Here is an 18,442-nt window from a genome sequence, read left to right on the forward strand (position 1 = left end):
TAAAAACATTTTACTTATTTTTTAATAGATTTGCTTTTTTTCAGTTTGTATTTCCCCATGTGTTGCTGTAGTAATCCATGAGTGCTCACAATGCAACTCTGAGAGCCAAGCTAGCTGTTTCCTCCTCCTGATGTCCTGATAGCTGTGTTGTTTAATCAAATCAAATCAAATCAAGGTTTATTTATAAAGCACATTTAAAAGCGATTTTTGGTCGGGCCAAAGTGCTGTACATGTAATAACTACAATCACATAAAAACACACTTCTATAAGCACAATAAAAGACAATAAATTACAACAGATATTTAAAAAGAAAACACAGGGAAAAGTCAGGAGTCGTGCTCCGCTCTAACTAGAAGGCCAGAGAGAAGAAGTGTGTCTTAAGAGTAGATTTAAAAACCCCTAGGGTCTGGGCCGACCTCACATGGAGGGGCAGAGTGTTCCAGAGCCTCGGGCCAGCTGCTGCGAAGGCTCAGTGCCCTCGGGTTTTGAGCCTGGTCTTGGGCACTATCAGCAGCAGCTGGTCAGCAGACCTTAAAGCTCTTGTTGGGGTGTAGCGCTGGAGGAGTTCAGCTATATAGGCCGGAGCCAGCCCATTTAGTGCTTTAAAAACAAATAAAAGGAGTTTAAAATCAATTCGTAACGGAATTGGAAGCCAGTGCAGTTTAAGTCTTTCTAAATGGAAATCTGACCAACAGTTATTCATTTTCTAACCAGCATTCACACTATGCCAACACGAGGCCACAGAGATGCTGCTTCTCCTGATTTAATTCATGTTTGTAATAGTTACTGATCTATAAGGAAATGTTCTACTGTGTTTCAACCATGGTTTTCTTATAGCCGTGTTATGCTTCAGTTCAAAAGTGACTGTTTTCAATTGTTTCAATGTCCCGGGTTAAACTGCTAGCCTCGTTAAGCGGCATTGAAGGGATTTAGTGTTACTGTTCATTCATCTGCTGAGTAGCTTCTCTAATAATCTGTTTGGTTAATAAAATGTTGTGACTGGAAACTTATTTTGGGATGTTTTTGATAGTTCCTGTTTCCAGTAAGCAGTCTGTTCTGGTCTTAAAGAATAATCAACCTGACGCAGCGTGAACGAGCTGGAGGGCTTTAAAGGTGGGGTAGGTAGGTTTGAGAAACCGGCTCGAAATACACTTTTTGTTATATTCCATGGAATGCTCTTAACATCCCGATAGCAATGAATATCTTAAAGGTCCCATGTCATGGCCATTTCTACTGATCATAATTCCATTGTTGAGGTCTACTAGAATAGATTTATATTGTGCAATTTTCCAAACTCACATCGGTTTCTCATACAGCATCTCTGTATAGTGTGTGTATTCACCGGTATTCACTATCTGTCCTAAACGACTTGTTCGAGCACCTGCCCCCCCTCCCTGTGAGCCCAGTGTGCTCTGATTGGTCGAGAAGCTGGCTCGCACTCACACAGACACACACACTGCTGCAGGAGCAGACAGGCTTGGCGATACAGCGAGAACAAGCGAAACTCATCCTGAGCACACACAAACACTCACAGCCGAGTAAGAAAAAGGTTTCTAACGCTGTGAGAATGGGTCTGCGGAGAGCATTTCTCCACCATCCCAACTTAGCAGCCCGAAAAACGTTTACCCATTTAAACAGTCGTGGTAGATACCTTGTTTGTTTTAAACATCATAAATACACAAACAACAATGAATACTTACAGGTTGTGTACCCGAATCTCCCGCTGGTCCAAACAAAGTAGGAACAGCATCGTTCTTCAGTGCCCTACGCTGTACATATCCGGCATGAATCCTGAAAGGTTTGGGAAGCTTTGTTTCGTGAAAGGCTGGCAGAGGGTGCGTCATAGCTCTGGGCGAGGCTACTGGGTATCCAGCCGTCACGATGCCCAGGAAGAACATGAGAAATCTCCAACGAGGTGTTTTGGAGAGGTATTTTCTGTGTTAGAGCTTTACTCGCTACAGGGTGTACTTTGAGGGTTTTTGACTCAGCAGACCGTTTATATGCATAAAAACCTTCATAACACAAGGGGACGGGTAATAACCGGAAAAGCATGACATGGGACCTTTAAGTGCTTTGACAAAAAATCCATCTGTGGAAGCCGTAGTACTGTAAAAAGCACGACCAATCATCTGAGCCGGCCCGGCTAAAATAACTGGATGGCCTACCTGCCTGTCAGCCTTCCATCTGTGCACAAACTTATCTCGTGCCCTCATTGGTCATGTCAGGGAGGGGGGGGACAACTCAGCAGCTCTGAGAGGAGCAGCACCAGGAGGCCGTGACGTGTGACTCAGCAGCTCTGAGACCCCCTTTACACGAGAACGAAACGGGTTGTATCCGCATAGTTTCTCTTAGTATAGCCCTTTCATTTACACGAGGCCGTAACAAAGCGATAGAAACGGACCCCACAAACGATAACGGGTCCCAAGGTGGATAGATTTGCAAACGAAACGCTCTGGGGGGTCAAACGGCTCCGTGTAATCGCCTCTATACGATCATTTCCGGAAAAAATAACGATAGCCCCGCCTCTCCCCACCACGCTCCCCACCTCTCCTGCTCAGCCCCGCGTCATTGCTGATGCGTTTCGCCAACAACAACAACAACAATGGCGGATCACAGGGTTGCTGCTGTGCTCCAGACGCTACTGACCATGATACAGATGTTAGTGCTACATCTACGGTGCTTCTACGAAAACCACAAGCCACAAGTGGACATGGAGAACAACATGAACTACATGTTGCTAAATCCACCGCGGAGAACAACCAGAAGGGCGACCAGGAGAACGCTTTGGGTAAGACCGGGCAGAACTAGCAGTTGGTGGGACAATTTTGTCAATGGCGTTGTCGTGGACGATGAATGGAGGGAGAACTTCCGCATGTCCAAAGCCTCTGTCGTTGCCCTGAGCGAAGAACTGCGCCCATATATCGAGAAGAAAACAACGAACATGAGGGCGCCAATTGATCCACTGAAAAGGGTGTTAGTACTTTATTACCTGAGCGATGGGGGAAGGCTACGGAAGACTGCTAACGCCTTCGGAGTTTCCCGCCCGGCTTTGTCCCTCATTATTAGGCAGACATGCAGAGCGATCACCATCCACCTGGGTCCAAAATACATCAAGCTGCCTTTTACTGAGCCTGAGACCGCGGATCTGGTTGAGGGGTTCCATCGTGCTCAGCGCATGCCACAATGTTTAGGAGCAGTGGACGGAACCCACATCGAAATCAAGCAGCCATCTACCAACCCCACTGACTACATCAACAGGAAAGGCAGACATTCCCTTAATGTACAGGCTGTCTGTGATTACAAGTACCGATTCATGGATGTCGTGGTAAAGTGGCCTGGGAGTGTGCATGATGCACGGGTCTTTGCTAACTCAAAGCTAAACATGTACTTGAAAACTGGAAAGATCCCTGCTCTGAAAAAACAGATTGTGGACGAAGAGGAGGCCATACCAATTTATCTTCTTGGTGATCCTGCCTACCCGCTGCTGCCGTACCTGATGAAGGAATATGCATCCGGTGGCTCCACAGCCCAGGAACAGTACTTTGGGCTAACTTTGTGTAGTGCACGTAAGGTCATTGAGTGTGCTTTTGGTCGCCTCAAGGCCAGATTTGCTGCACTTAGAAGGCCTATGGACATAAACATGGTTGACCTGCCCCATGTCATTTACTCCTGCTTTGTCCTCCACAATGTTTGTGAGGCCAGTAAGGAGGCTGTGGATGATCAGTCTGTGTTGGGAACAATTCAAGCTGAAAAGGATTTACAGCCTCCCACACAGAGCAATGGATATCTCACTGACTGTGATGAGGGGGAGGGAAAGAGAGTGAGGAGAGTGCTTACGGCGTGCATTGACCCTTAGGACTACATGAAAGACAGACTGTTATTTTTTTAAAGGTGTTTATTAAGATCTGATAAACATTCTTTGTTACATTCCCTGTCCTCACTGTGCAGCTCCTTCAGCGACAGGCTGCTGCAGCCCTGCTGTACAATATACATATACCTGGCTAGTTATATGTATATGTACCTGGCTGCTAAATCTAAGGACTGTTACAGGATACTTTGTATTATATCATAACTTTTTTTAGTACTATTTAATGCATGTAACATATGTAAAACTAAGCAAATAAATATGTGATTCTCCAATGTTCACAGTGTGAAATTAAAAATAAAATTGGCTGCAACCACTTCCAGACTTTCTTTGAACATAAAGTGCAACAAATGTCATCATCCTCGTGAATTAAGTTAATCATTCTACTTCTATTGGACCAAAGTCAGGTTGGAAATGTTTTTGAAATTGTGTGTTTTTTCCCCAAAACTTTGTCCATATATATTTTGTACCATATCTAAATGACACATATCTAGTAAAAGGACCGTACATTTTGATATCGTATTTTCAGACTGTATTGGCACGTTCTTTCTCTCCCAAAAATGGTCACTAGCGAAACATAGTACATACACTGTAGTAAAAAAGTATTATATTAACCCGTTAAGATTGTTTTACCTTCCCTTCTCTAAATAGTATTTTAACAAATATTTGAGGGTTTTCACAATTAAAATATAAGTGAATGTTTAATCAAAGTTCAATTTATACAATTCATAAAAATCATAATGCAAACTTTCTTTGTAAAATGCATAATACTGATCATATTGATGATTGTTGAAATTGAACATACATTAAACCAATCAGTATCAGCACTTTAGTAACAGGCTGAAATAGAGGGGCATGAGGCTGGAATGGCTGATCTGTTTGGTATTTTGAGCAAAACACTTCATAGACATGTTTTTTATATATCTGAGACCTATAATATATGCCTAACAATAGTTTGGGCTTTACCATTAAAGCCCAATGTGACATATATATCACAGTTCAGATATGTGACACTAGGGGGGGTTACTTGTCAGACATGTGGTCTATTTAGTCTAAATGATGTTTACAAGGTGAAAAGGACTTCCAGCCTCCCACACAGGGCAATAGATATCTCACTGACTGTGATGAGGGAGAAGGAAAGAGAGTGCTTACAGAGTGCATTGACCCTTACATGAAAGACAAGACTGTTCTTTTTTTGCAAGGTTTTTATTAAGAACATTATTTGTTGTAAGAGCTACAAGGTGTACACAGTAAAAGAAAAGAAAAAAACACCTTTGCTAGCTACAAAAAAAAAATGTGATTCTCCAATCAATGTGCAAAGTTAAAAATACAAATGTTTCCAGACTTCCTTTGAACAAAAAGTGCGGGAAAAAAAAACCTGAAGCTCACTGCTTTATAAGTCCTCCTGAAACAGTGACTGCCTGAATGAAAACGAAGGAGCTTGTGGGGTGTCAGGGGTCATCGTCTGCATGTGAGGGGTTTGCTCTTGGTGTGTAGTCCAGCGTAGCCGGGTGTGGCCTTTAAGGAATGAATGGAGATGAGGGCTCCTGGAAGTGTCCATATCCACCGTTGCTACTGTGGGGGGGTGCATGCATTAATTCCCTGATCAGGGAAAGGCCACCCTGAATGGTGCTGTTAATGTTGTCCATGGTGGTATTCATCCGATCCATGCTGGCTGCGCTGCGGCTGGAGGTTAGCTCCATTAGGGCCAACATCCTCTTTTTTATTTGGAGGTCTTCCAGCACTGCGTGTTCAGCTGGAAGCTTTCTCTTCAGGCGGTCACTTCTGTGGCCGTTCAGCGGTGCCTATAATAAACCAGAGAATGTTTGTATTATTACACAATAGGACCATAGCCACCAGATAACATAAGACCAAAGGCATGTTGTGAAACAGCTCTCAATACATTTTACAAATACAACAGCTCTCAATACTTTCTAATTTTACAAAACAGGTTCAGTGTTTCTGTGGAAGGTACTGCATCGTAGTATATAGCAAGTCCGTTAAGCTTGAAATCATGAACATACCTGGAGCAGATCCCTGCGATGCCTTACAACCGCAGCAGTTGGCAGACTTCCGTTGGATTCACTCGACTCTGGCGAATCGTTGGGACGCTCCAAACTCGGGGATGAACTTGGTCCGGGCGAGGACGCTTCCAAGTCGAGCCAGTCCCCCGTCTCGACGCCGGAGCCACCCCAGATCTGTTCACACAGCCCGAAGAACATGTACACAACACGTCCTTGGCCACTCCGACGCCCAAGGTCCACCGCCTGCCTGTACTTAATGCGAACTTGCTTGAGCTTCGCTGTAAGCTGGCCCTGTGTAATGGAGATCTTGTCGTGAGGGAAATCTTTCTCTGTCCGGGTCCTCGGATATTGCGCCTGAAATAAGTCCCCTATCCCGCTATATTTTAGCTTGCAGGACTCCCAGTCAACATTCTCCAGTATTTTGGTAGTTTTGTAGTCTAGTGTGACATGTAGCAGAAGTTCTACCTCATCGTCAGTCCACGAAAACAGCTCCTTTCTAGCGCGAATATCAGCCATCTTCTACCTTGTTTGTTTTTGTGTGTGCCTCACACATCCGGGGGGATCTTAAACTCGCTGCTTTTGGTGTATTTTGTGGCGGAAGTTACAGCGCCACTTACAGGCCCGGCATATGCACTACAGCGTGTCAGCCTGTTTATTTAATTTAGTTGAATTTTAAATCGTGATTTTTTAAAATGTTTACTTTGAATTGAATTCACAATGACAGCCCTTTTACTCATTTATTAGGAAGTCCTCAGATAGATAATAATAATAACATGATTTTACATTTTTATTTCTTTTTCTGTTTGAATGAATAACCTTTATTTAGGTTTCATTTTGTTTAAGTTTAATTCGTTGTAATTTAAATTAAACAAATATGAAGTATTTTTTTAATCCGGAAATAAAAAAATCGGGAAAATCATCAGATTAATAAAAACTTTAATCGCTTTGGATATATGTATCATTATTGTTTGTTAAAATAAGAAATACATATTGTCAAATTTCGGCTTTTTATTTATATTTTGCCTTTTTTTGTTTCGAATTCTGACTTTTCTTCAAATTTTTGATTTTTTTCTCAGTACATTTTTTTTTTTTTACAGAAAAAATATATATATTGTTTCATCATTTTTATTGTTTATCTTTATTTGTATTTTATTAAAACATTTGATTAATTTTGTAATTCTCGTCAAATGCTGCCGTGACTAAATAATTTCCCAATTTAGGATCAATAAAGTATCTCTGTCTATTTGTTTATCTTATTTATCCTATTTTATGTTTTCTTTTTTTAATCATGTATCTATTTATTAGGAAATCCTCACATCAACAGACATTTTAAACCGAACTCCCCATTTATCTATTTAAATACAAATAACAAACTTTAAATGAATTAAAAGTATTACATGTTCCTTTGTTTATAAATACTTTTCTATGACAACTCACCACAAGATGGCAGTAGATCACCAGCAGAAGCGGAACCTTTGTTTTCCTTGCTTTCCACTCGGACCACATTAGAGGTGAGACTCGGTAAAATGGCGGTGAACATTATGGTGGTTCCTTCGGTGGATTATAATCTGTCTAAATCTGAGATGCTGAGGGCGGTGGTCGCGGATAAACTGACCTCCGCGTCGCAGGAGATCTTAGCGGTGGTGCAGCGGACTGTGGCCGGGTTTGAGGACGAGATTTCGGCCTTGAGGAGCGAGATCACCCGGCAGAGGCACCAGCTGGAGCTCCTGCAGCCGAGAATCACTCTCTGCAGGCCGGGTAAAGTGCACCAAAGTCCCGCTAACATCTGATGATTTAACACCAAGGGTTTCTGCTTCTTCTCTCATTGTTTGTTATCTTGTTATGTTATGGATTCATAGGCTTTATGTTCACATGCAATCTGTTATTGTTATTGTTTACTTGGTTCCAATGTTTCAAGTTTCAAGTCTCTCTCATCATGTGCTCAGCAGCTGTAGTGTAGAGATGGAGATGACAACCTGAAGTCCTCCTCCAACAGAGCGACATGAATATATATAGGACATAGAACAGATACAACAGATGTTTTGAGATGAGCAAGTTAGTGCAAATAAAATAGAAATAGTGCCAGAAGAGTCTATACACGTAAATGGATTGATTGATTAGATAAATGATCGATGCAACCCGATGAATGCTCTGGATGTTCTTCACAGAGTTCAGGAGTTTAACAGTCTCATGGCCTGTGGGATAAAAATGAATTATATTAAAACAAGTCCACTATAATTGCTTTATATTTCTCATTTTCTTTACATTTATATTAATTATTTGCATGTAATTTCTTTATGTTATAAAAACATATATTACATTATTATTATTTTCCAAAGTCAAGAAGTGATTATGTCAAATAATCCTTTTCTTTTTACATTTCAATTATTTTAATGTGCAGCAGAGTCCCGCTAACATCTGATGGTTTAACTTCTTCTTCTCTCGCATGCTATCTGTTATTATTATTGTGTACATGGTTTATTTGAACTTTATTAAAACAGGTGCCCTATAACATAACTTTAATGTTTAAAATTGTTTTTATTATATTTAGATATTATTTTCTTTGTATTTATATTAATTATTTACACGCGATTTCTTTATGTGATTAAAAAACAACTATTATCATTTATTTATTTTAATGATGTTTTCCAAAGAGGTGATCAACACATGTTATTTAAACATATATATGAATAGTATTGTCTTAGTTTCAGAGGAGGCGCTTCGTGTGGAGGCCGGAGGAGGCGAAGCCCCCAAGGAAGAGGAGCAGACCGGTACTTTATATATACATATATTTTTAAAACATTATTATTCAATGGTTTTTAACCCATGAATGTAATTTAATTTAGTTTATATATATATATATATATATATATATATATATATATATATATATATATATAAATCCTCGTATGTATTTATTTATTCTTAATATAACATCACATTTTAATGATTCAACTTTAAATATTGATATTTTGGAAAATGTTTCCTAAAGAATAATTAATTAATTGTCATAATTAAAATAAATAAATAATCATATCACATTTCTGTTTATCATACAAAATCTACTAATATGCATATATACATTGATCAAGTCATTTCAATTAGCCCCCACTTAGACCCCCCCAGGGTTCATGCATCAGTGTCTCTCGTGGTCTCACCACTCACTGTCCCTGAGGCAGGAGACGGTGGTCAGAAGAGTGTCAGTGTAGTTTGAAATAGAGAGGTTTGTGTATGGAAAGATGTGGGAAAGATAGTATGTGTGTGAGCAGGGGATAAGGGGTAGGGCATTGGCTCTTTGAGCTCAGTTGGCTTCCAGGAGTAGACGGAGCTTGGGCCTCTGCAGGATGTTAGTCTTACGCAGCGTCCACACGGCGGCGTGCGTTGAAGCTTGCCGGCTGGGCGTGTCTGAAACTCGACCAACAACCAATCACATTTCAAAGTCAAAAGTCAAAGTCAGCTTTATTGTCAATAATTCTACATGTTGTACATCCAGAAATATCGTTTCCCGTAGTCCTACAGTGTGACATATATACATCAAACAAAAAACAAAAAGGGCCTATATAAACATGGTATACAGTTTAAAATGTTAATAATATAATTTAAGTGTTCACATGAATCTCCCGCCCCGGACACACAAGCACGGGGTTTGATTGGCTAGAGCTTGTACTGGCATATGATTTGATTGGCTGACGCTTCCGCCGAAGCTTCAAAAGTTGAACATTGCTCATCTTTTGAAGCGAGCAAAGCGAAGCGACGCTCCCACAATGCAGTTCGGCAAAGCATGACGTCGCCCCATTCAAAGTGAATGGGCAGAAGCGTTGAAGCTCCAACGCACGCCGCCGTGTGGACGGGCCGTTAGTCTGAACTAACACTCTTCTGACCAGACCTTTGGGTCCAGGCGGGGTCTTAACCACACGGCCGAGGGGCCATGAGTTCCTTGGTGCTGTTTCATCGACGATGACCACAATATCGTTGGGTTGAAGATTCCTTCTAGTGTCGACCCACTTTTGCCTTTGCTGCACGAGTGGCAGATATCACCATGTAGAGGTCATCTACGCTTTAGTTTTGTACTTGAATGTGAATAACTCAATTATATTAATTTATAATATATACAAAAACAATAAATCACATTTTAATTAAAAAGTGTTCAGGTAGAAAATGTATTGGAGATTATTCTTATTATTTATTTTTTTATTTGCATGTAAAATAATGTTGAACTTTCTTTTGTCTTTAGACGTGGAGGACTCGGATCCCTTTGAGGAAGACGAGGATAAACAAGATGAAGAGGAGGCAGTCCTGCATCAGGGTGATCCTCAGACACCAGAACACAGGTTAACATATGATTTAATTTATTAATATAACACTTTAAAAGTCTTGAAAGGGAAAAACTTGCATCTGAAGGATTCTTAATTTTACATTTTTACAGCGACTCAGTGAGGAAGAGGAGGAAGGCGGGGAGGAAGAGGAGTGATTTTGTGAAGCTGCGAGTGTGTTTCCTGCACGACGCCGACACCGACACGCTCAGGAAAGGCTGTGAGTCACTCCTTAAATATGCAAAATAAAGCATTTTCTAAAAAAAAACTCCATTACTTTGATCTTAAAGGTCCCATGTCATGGCCATTTCCACTGATCATAATTCCATTGTTGAGGTCTACTAGAATAGATTTATATTGTTCAATGTTCCAAACTCACATTGGTTTCTCATACAGCATCTCTGTATAGTATGTGTATTCACTCTCTGTCCTAAACAGCTTGTTGGAGCTCGCCCCCCCTCCCTGTGAGCCCAGTGTGCTCTGATTGGTCAAGCGACGTGCAGCTGCTCGTGAGGAGCAGACAGGTTTCCGTGTTGGCGATAGAGATACAGCGAGAACAAGCGAAACTCATCCTGAGCACACACAAACACTCACAGCCGAAGTAAAACCAATAAGTGTGGCTTGATATTGAGTAAGAGGTTTATAACGCTGTGAGCAAGGGTCTGCGGAGAGCATTTCTCCACCATCCCAATTTAGTAGTCCGAAAAACGTTTACCCATTTAAACAGTCGTGGTAGATACCTTGTTTGTTTTAAACATCATAAATACACAAACAACAATGAATACTTACAGGTTGTGTACCCGAACTCCCGCTGGTCCAAACAAAGTAGGAACAGCATCGTTCTTCAGTGCCCTACGCTGTACATATCCGGCATGAATCCTGAAAGGTTTGGGAAGCTTTGTTTCGTGAAAGGCTGGCAGAGGGTGCGTCATAGCTCTGGGCGCGGCTACTGGGTATCCAGACGTCACGATGCCCAGGAAGAACATGAGAAATGTCCAACGAGGCGTTCTGGGGCAGCATAGACAGGTATTTTCTGTGTTAGAGTTTTACTCCCTACAGGGTGTACTTTGAGGGTTTATGACTCTGCAGACCGTTCACATGCAGAAGCTTCATAACACAAGGGGACGGGTAATAACCGGAAAAGCATGACATGGGACCTTTAATAATTCAAATCCATTTAACTTTAAATTAATGTTAATTGCATGCATTTTTTACATATAACTCCATTTAATGTCCTGATGAATTCAGTGTTTGAAAAATCAACTATCTTTTGCCAAAAACCTCCATAGGTTTTAAAACGAATCCATTCTAAAAATTTTAATTAATTAATTAAAGTTATTACATTTTTTGTGTTATTTAATTAATTTAAAAGTAATTAAAGACAAAATAAATCTAAACAATAGAAATGTTAAAAAAACGTTATATACATATTACATTCTAGAAAATTTAAATTTCGTGAAAAAAAGTCAAAATGTCAACATTTTCAGAAAAAAAACTGAATTCAGAAACAAAATAAAATTCTGAGAAAAAAGGAAAGAAATCTGATAAATAAATTCTGTGAAAAGGTACTTTTTGATTAAAAACAAAAATCATAATTCTGACAAACAATTACATTCTGAAAAAAGTCAAAATTCTAAGAAGAAAATCAGAATTCAGAAAAATGATTAAATAATAAATTTCAGTGTGAATCTAAATTCATGGATTTTATTTGTTTTTATTTTCCCGCCGCCTCAGTGTTGAAGTCGGGGGTGCGGGAGTTGCGTTGCCCCCCCGGTCTGTCGGAGGACGACTTCCTGCTTCTTCTCCGTTCCTCGTTTCCACGGTTACGCCTCCCGGTGGACGCCATGACGGCTGACCCGTCTCGACGTCTGCAGACACTGGAGCTGAAGAGTCTGACGCCCGAAGAAATCCAGAGGAGCGTCGGGGCGGTGGGGAGGGGGAGGTCAGCGCTCTACCTGAGAGAGAGGAGGGTAACAATATTTATTTTTTATGTTTTATTTTTTATTATGTTTTTTATTTATATAATTAAGCAATAGCTCACGACAGGCCGTGGTATATGGTCATTATATCACAGCTAAGCCGCGTGGTTCAACCCCCTGAGCTGTGATATACTGAGCATATATCACGGCCTGAAGTGAGCTATTGCTTTTATAAAACGGTTACCAAGTGTGGCAATATGAAAGAAAAATACACACTCTAATTTAAATAGTTTTTATTATTAAATAATGATGTTCAAAATAAAATAGTCCCTCCGTTGCCTTCTGCAGGAAACATAGTGCGAGGTGGTTGCTATGCAACAACACTAACAACAGCTAGCGAACATATTAGACAGAGAGCGTTGATCCATTATTTGGCTATTTATTTACATTAATGTGTATGTTGTTGTTTATTGTGCAGCCACTGAAAACCTGTCCAGCATCAGTAGCATGGCTTACGTGGTTACTCGTATAGGTTGAGGTTGTTCTAGGCTGTTGTTTGGCGTGGCGAGAATATTGCTCCACTTTCTCCGTTGGTCTACCTGCTCTTCACGTAGCTCTGCATGTCGTCGTTTAGGTGTTTTCTGGTAAGGCCACCCCGGAGGTCGAAGTTAACCTTAAATGTTTCCATCTTGAGCTTTGTTAGTTAGTTTCGTAACGGACGTAATGTAACTGCTGTAACGGTTGTAGCTTTTCTCAGACGCGGAGGGATACTGACTTGTGAAAAGTAACTACAATTCTACCCGTGATATACGCTCATTATATCACGGCTAAGAACCAATCAGATTGCTTGATTTGACTTTTATAAATATATATATTTTTTATATATAAACTGTATTTATTTTAATTTTATTTCAGATTTTACTTTTGTATTTAATTTTCATTGTTTTTATGAATTAGATTTTTATATTTAATAAAAATAATGCATTTTATTTATAGAGCGCTTTTCTTGAAATTCAAAGACACTTTTATATTTATTTTGTATTTACTTTATTTCTTTGATTTGATTATATATATTATTTTGACACACTGCATTTATTTTCATTTTTAGATATATTTTTTTTGTCTTAATTTACTCTTATTTTATTGTTTTTATTTAAATGTCTTCCTTATTTTAGTCTGAGGATATTCTCCATGTTTTAATTTCATTTTATGAGCAGCTTTGTCTCTTATAATTAAACATTAACAATAAACAATTCTCATATTAAAGAAACTGCCAAATTCTGCAAATACATTTTTGTATTAATTGCTTCTCCACTTGCAAAATGCATATATCAGGTATTCAAGCACAAATCATGATTTAAAAGTGATTGTTTTTGTTTCCAGTCTGCAGATAACTCTCAGGACTCGGAGCAACTTCCTGTTCCGGGGAGGAAAGACGACGTAACACATGAAACAGGAAGTGATGAAAACAGGCCGAATACAAGGTAATTATTTAATTCAACCTTCTGTTGTATCTTCTAATCGTTAATATCATATATCATTTAAACATGGGTGTAAATTCAACTTTGCATTTTAGTATAAGACTACTTAACCTGTTAAGCCCAGCTTTTATTCGACGAAACTGTGTCTCAGGGCTCCTTAACATTTAACTAACTATGATTGTGTCATACCCACTTAACGGGAAGAAACTCAGCTAACTGACGAACAATTTTTACCGAAACAAAACACAAGTCTAACGCCGACACTCTGAATTAGCACTAAGCGAAAAAATGCTAACTTACTTAGCACAGAACTCACGTTAGCGATCTTTTATACTTCATCGGATCTGCACGAACAATATATCAGATTTAAGCTGAGATTCCACAGATTCTAGAGGTATAAGTATCATCACTGTGCGATCAAAACTCGCGGCAGCTCAGGCAAACCCAGACACACAGCGTAGCTTTACGGAGCCAAAACGGCAAATACGTCGTACCTTTGCTGTTTTTCTGATCAAAAGTTGTGTTTAATGGCATTAAAAAGATAAAACCGCTGCTGAAGGTTAATCCAATGTCTCTGTGTCACTTTGAAATGATTACTGATAATCCATCATCATATTTAGGTCAATAAGCCTAGTTTTCAGTTTTCAGAGCGTAACATAGCTTTCGGTTTTGGGCAAGCTGCATGTGCATCACTCTCACTTCTCAATGGTAACGTGTAGGTGGATTTAGGAACTTCCCCTCGATTCTATTGGCTCTAACGGTTAAAAAGAGGTGTCAACCATCAAAATTGAGCAAGGGGGGCCAGAGATAGGTCAAATCCACCCAAATGACCCCAGAAGTGGTTTCTTTTTGCTAAATCTCTCTAAAAAGGTCAAATGTCACTTGTTTTGCATCAATCTTGATACAGGGTACTTATTATATGTTGTAGTTTGGATTCCTAAAGCTTTTATTCTACGATCCCATCATTCAAGGGTAGTTTTCACTATCTGTAAGACGGAAACTATAATTTACATTTATTTACTATGTTCAATCTGAATTTACTTTAAAATAAAAACATCTATATTGATTCTGACTTTTCTACATCCAACTCACAGGTTTATCATTGCTTTGAGAAAAAAGATTATTAATTTACCCCTTTTAGAAGTGAAGATATAGTCATTTGTTCTGGGAATGTCTTTTTCGAGCCCGAGACCTGAAAAACAGGCTCCGGGCTTAACAGGTTAATAAGTCATTTAAGATTTAGTTAACCATAAACTTAGCCACTTACAGTGCATCCGGAAAGTATTCATACCCCTTCACTTTTTTCACATTTTGTTATGTTACAGCCTTATTTAAAAATGGATTACATTAATTGTGTTTCTCAATATTCCACACATAATACCCCATAATGAAAAAGTGAAAACGTTTTAAAAAAATGTTTGCAAACATGTTAAAAATTATTAAATGAAATATCACATGTACATAAGTATTCACACCCTTTGCTATGACACTGCAAATTGAGCTCAAGTGCATCCCGTTTCCACTGATCATCCTTGAAATGTTTCTATAACTTGACTGGAGTCCACCTGTGGTAAATTAAATAGATTGGACATGACTTGGAAAGGAACACACCTGTCTATATGAGGTCCCACAGTTGACAGTGCACATTAGAGCACAAACCAAGTCATGAGGTCCAAGGAATTGTCTGTAGACCTCAGAGACAGGATTGTATCAAGGCACAGATCTGGGGAAGGGTACAGAGACATGAATGCCAAGCATCATGTCTGGAGGAAACCAGGCACCGCTCATCACCTAGTCAACACCATCCCTACAGTGAAGCATGGTGGGGAGGTTTTTCAGCGGCAGGAACTGGGAGACTAGTCAGGATCAAGGGAAAGATGAATGCAGTAATGTACAGAGAGATCCTTGATGCTCCAGAGCGCTCTGGACCTCAGACTGGGGAGAAGGTTCACCTTTGAACAGGACAACGACCCGAAGCACACAGCCAAGATAACAAAGGAGTGGCTTCGGGACAAGTCTGTGAATGTCCTTGAGTGGCTCAGCCAGAGTGCAGACTTTACCCTGATTGAACATCGGTAGAGCGATAGAATTACTAACAAAGAATTGCTAACAAAGCACTTATATACTAATAAAGGACTGGCTTATCTAAAGCCAGTTGAGTAGCACTTGAAATGTGTTGGCTCTATGAAACCTGATGTACTTATATGATTCTGTTTTCTTCAAGTTTGTATCTTGTTGGAATGCACTTATTGTAAGTCGCTTTGGATAAAAGCGTCAGCTAAATGCAATGTAATGTAATGTAATGTAATGTAATGTAATGCAATGTAACATCTCTGGAGAGATCTGAAAATGGCTGTGCACCGACGCTCCCCATCCAAGCTGATGGAGCTTGAGACGATCTGCAAAGAAGAATGAGAGAAACTGCCCAAATCAAATCAAATCATATCAAGTTTTATTTATAAAGCACATTTATAAGCGATTTTTGGTCGAGCCAAAGTGCTGTACATGTAATAACTACAATCACATAAAAACACATTACTACAATCACAATAAAAGACAATAAATTACAACAGATATATATAAAAAAATTAATTAAAAAAAAAACACAAGGAAAAGTCAGGAGTCGTGCTCCGCTCTAACTAGAAGGCCAGAGAGAAGAAGTGTGTTTTTAGTGTAGATTTAAAAAACCCTAGGGTCTGGGCCGACCTCACATGGAGGGGCAGAGTGTTCCAGAGCCTAGGGCCAGATAGGTGTACCAAGCTTGTAGCATCATACTCAAGAAGACTTGAGGCTGTATTAGCTGCCAAAGGTGCTTCAACAACGTATTGAGTAAAGGGTGTGAATACTTATGTTTATGTGATATTTTAGTTGTTTTTTTTAATTCATTTGCAAAAAGTGTTTAAAAACTTTTTTCACTTTGTCATGATGGGGTAATGTGTCTAGAATGTTGAGAAAATAAATACATTTAATCCGTTTTGAAATATGGCTGTAACATAACAAAATGTGGAAAAAGTGAAGGGGTATGAAGACTTTCCGGATGCACTGTAATTTAACAAAGATCGTTGATATTTAATTATTTTATGGTTCTTTAATTCAATGGATGTTATCGCAACCAATATTTCTGGGACAAGGGTGGAAGGGAAATGGTAAAACTATATTTTAATTGTACTTTTTACCTGTGAAATAAATAGTTACGTTAAAAAAATAATGATCAGTTTTGGACAACTTTAGAATCAGATTATAAAATGTATTCCGACAGGTCAACTTCAGTTTCAACAGCTTTGTCAAAATTATAAACGTGTGTAGTTTTGCCTCTTGAAAAAGAAAAACTGAAACGTTAAGCCCATTTTTATCTACAAGATAGATGTGGCCATATGTTCTCATATTTAAAGTATCCTTAGTAATAAGCACGCTGTGTAACAACCAAAGATAAAGCAGCATTTCAATATTAAAACTCTTTTCTTCGGCCGTTTTAGTTCCCACTACAGTCCTGCTGAAAACATGCAGAGCGACGAAGCTGACAATCCGACACAGCAACAAGAAACCGATGAAGACGGAGAAAAACCTGGAAGATCAGAAGCAGAAGAAGGTGGCGATGGAGAAGATGATGATGATGAGGGGGAGGAAGATGATGGAGATGATGTTGGAGATAAGGAGTGGAAACCAGTCGAGGAACCAGAGGAGAGTGACGATGGAGAGAAGGAGTTACGAGGGGAATCTTCGGGAGTGAAAACAAAAAGGAGAAAGGAAACCGTCGGCGCTCCTTTAGCTTGTAAAGTTTGCGGAGCTCTTCGAGGATCCCCGAACATGCTGATCAAACACTCCTGGGGTCACGTGCACGAACAGGAAAGTGTGTGTGGAGTGTGTGGAGAAAACGTCGAGGATCTGAGACACCATCTGCAAACTCACCAGAAAACTTTAGAGAGTTGCGACATCTGCGAAAAGTCCTTCCTCACCGCCAGGAGTCGAGATAAACACGCCGTGTTGCACACGGGAGAGAAACCGTACGAGTGCGACGTCTGCCACAAAGCGTACCTGTTGAAATCCAGTTTGATCTGGCATCGGAGGGAACACGTGCAGGAGAAACCACACAAGTGTCAAGTCTGCGATCGGTCTTTCTCTTCTAGTCGCCAGCTGAGGGTTCACAGCAGCAGTCACACAGGGGAGAAACCGTACAGTTGCGACGTTTGCGGGAAATCCCTTTGCGACCTGAGATCTTTGTCGCGACACAAGCTGACTCACAGCGGGGAGAAACGCCACGTCTGTCAGGTGTGCGGTAAGCGTTTTTTACTTCCCGAGAGGCTTAAAGTGCACGAGAAAATCCACGCGGCTCGAGACAAAACGCACCTCTGCGACGTTTGCTGCAAGACTTTCCACAGTTTACCTCAGCTGAAGGGTCACCTGAATACACACAGCGTGGATAAGTTCGTTTGTCAGGAATGTGGAAAAGGGTTGTCGTCTCAAGGCGCTTTGATTCGACACATGGTGATTCACACAGGGGAGAAACCGCACAAATGCTCCGAGTGCGGGCGCACCTTTAATGCGTTGAGTATCCTCAGAGGACACATGAAAACACATTCGGGCGTCAAACCGTTTGTGTGCAATATCTGCGGGAAAGCGTGCGCTCGTAAGGAACATCTGACCGTTCACATGAGGTCGCACAACGGGGAGAAACCGTACAAATGCATCGTTTGCGAGAAAGCCTTTACGCAGAGTCACTGTCTGAAAACTCACATGAAGGAACACCGACGGGAAGAAGAGACGGTGGCGGACGGAATAACATCCTGAAAAACTGTAATAATAATTTTTCCAAAATGTTGACAAATAAACATTTAAAAAA

The 18,442-nt window shown here is 40.1% G+C and overlaps 3 protein-coding genes across 3 annotated transcripts; 2 read left to right on the top strand and 1 right to left on the bottom strand.

Moving 5' to 3' along the window:
* Positions 1 to 2,872: 2,872 nt before the first annotated feature.
* LOC117480834 (putative nuclease HARBI1) lies at positions 2,873 to 3,856 on the top strand. Its single transcript, XM_034128319.1, has one exon. The coding sequence runs from the start codon at positions 2,873 to 2,875 to the stop codon at positions 3,854 to 3,856; it is 984 nt and encodes a 327-aa protein (XP_033984210.1).
* A 1,205-nt stretch (positions 3,857 to 5,061) lies between these two features.
* LOC117480817 lies at positions 5,062 to 6,420 on the bottom strand. The gene is made up of 2 exons (XM_034128302.1): positions 5,890 to 6,420; positions 5,062 to 5,670 (listed from the first exon to the last, which is right to left on the bottom strand). Exons 1-2 carry the CDS (start codon positions 6,403 to 6,405, stop codon positions 5,386 to 5,388), a joined length of 801 nt encoding a protein of 266 aa, XP_033984193.1. The 5' UTR covers positions 6,406 to 6,420; the 3' UTR covers positions 5,062 to 5,385.
* Positions 6,421 to 7,395: 975 nt separating this feature from the next.
* On the top strand, positions 7,396 to 18,442 carry LOC117480795 (zinc finger protein 436-like). The gene is made up of 7 exons (XM_034128258.1): positions 7,396 to 7,647; positions 8,595 to 8,660; positions 10,124 to 10,220; positions 10,316 to 10,422; positions 11,937 to 12,172; positions 13,505 to 13,605; positions 17,079 to 18,442. Exons 1-7 carry the CDS (start codon positions 7,416 to 7,418, stop codon positions 18,388 to 18,390), a joined length of 2,151 nt encoding a protein of 716 aa, XP_033984149.1. The 5' UTR covers positions 7,396 to 7,415; the 3' UTR covers positions 18,391 to 18,442.

The sequence above is a fragment of the Trematomus bernacchii genome, unplaced genomic scaffold (assembly GCF_902827165.1).
Source record: "Trematomus bernacchii unplaced genomic scaffold, fTreBer1.1, whole genome shotgun sequence".
NCBI classification, from domain to species: Eukaryota; Metazoa; Chordata; class Actinopteri; order Perciformes; family Nototheniidae; genus Trematomus; species Trematomus bernacchii.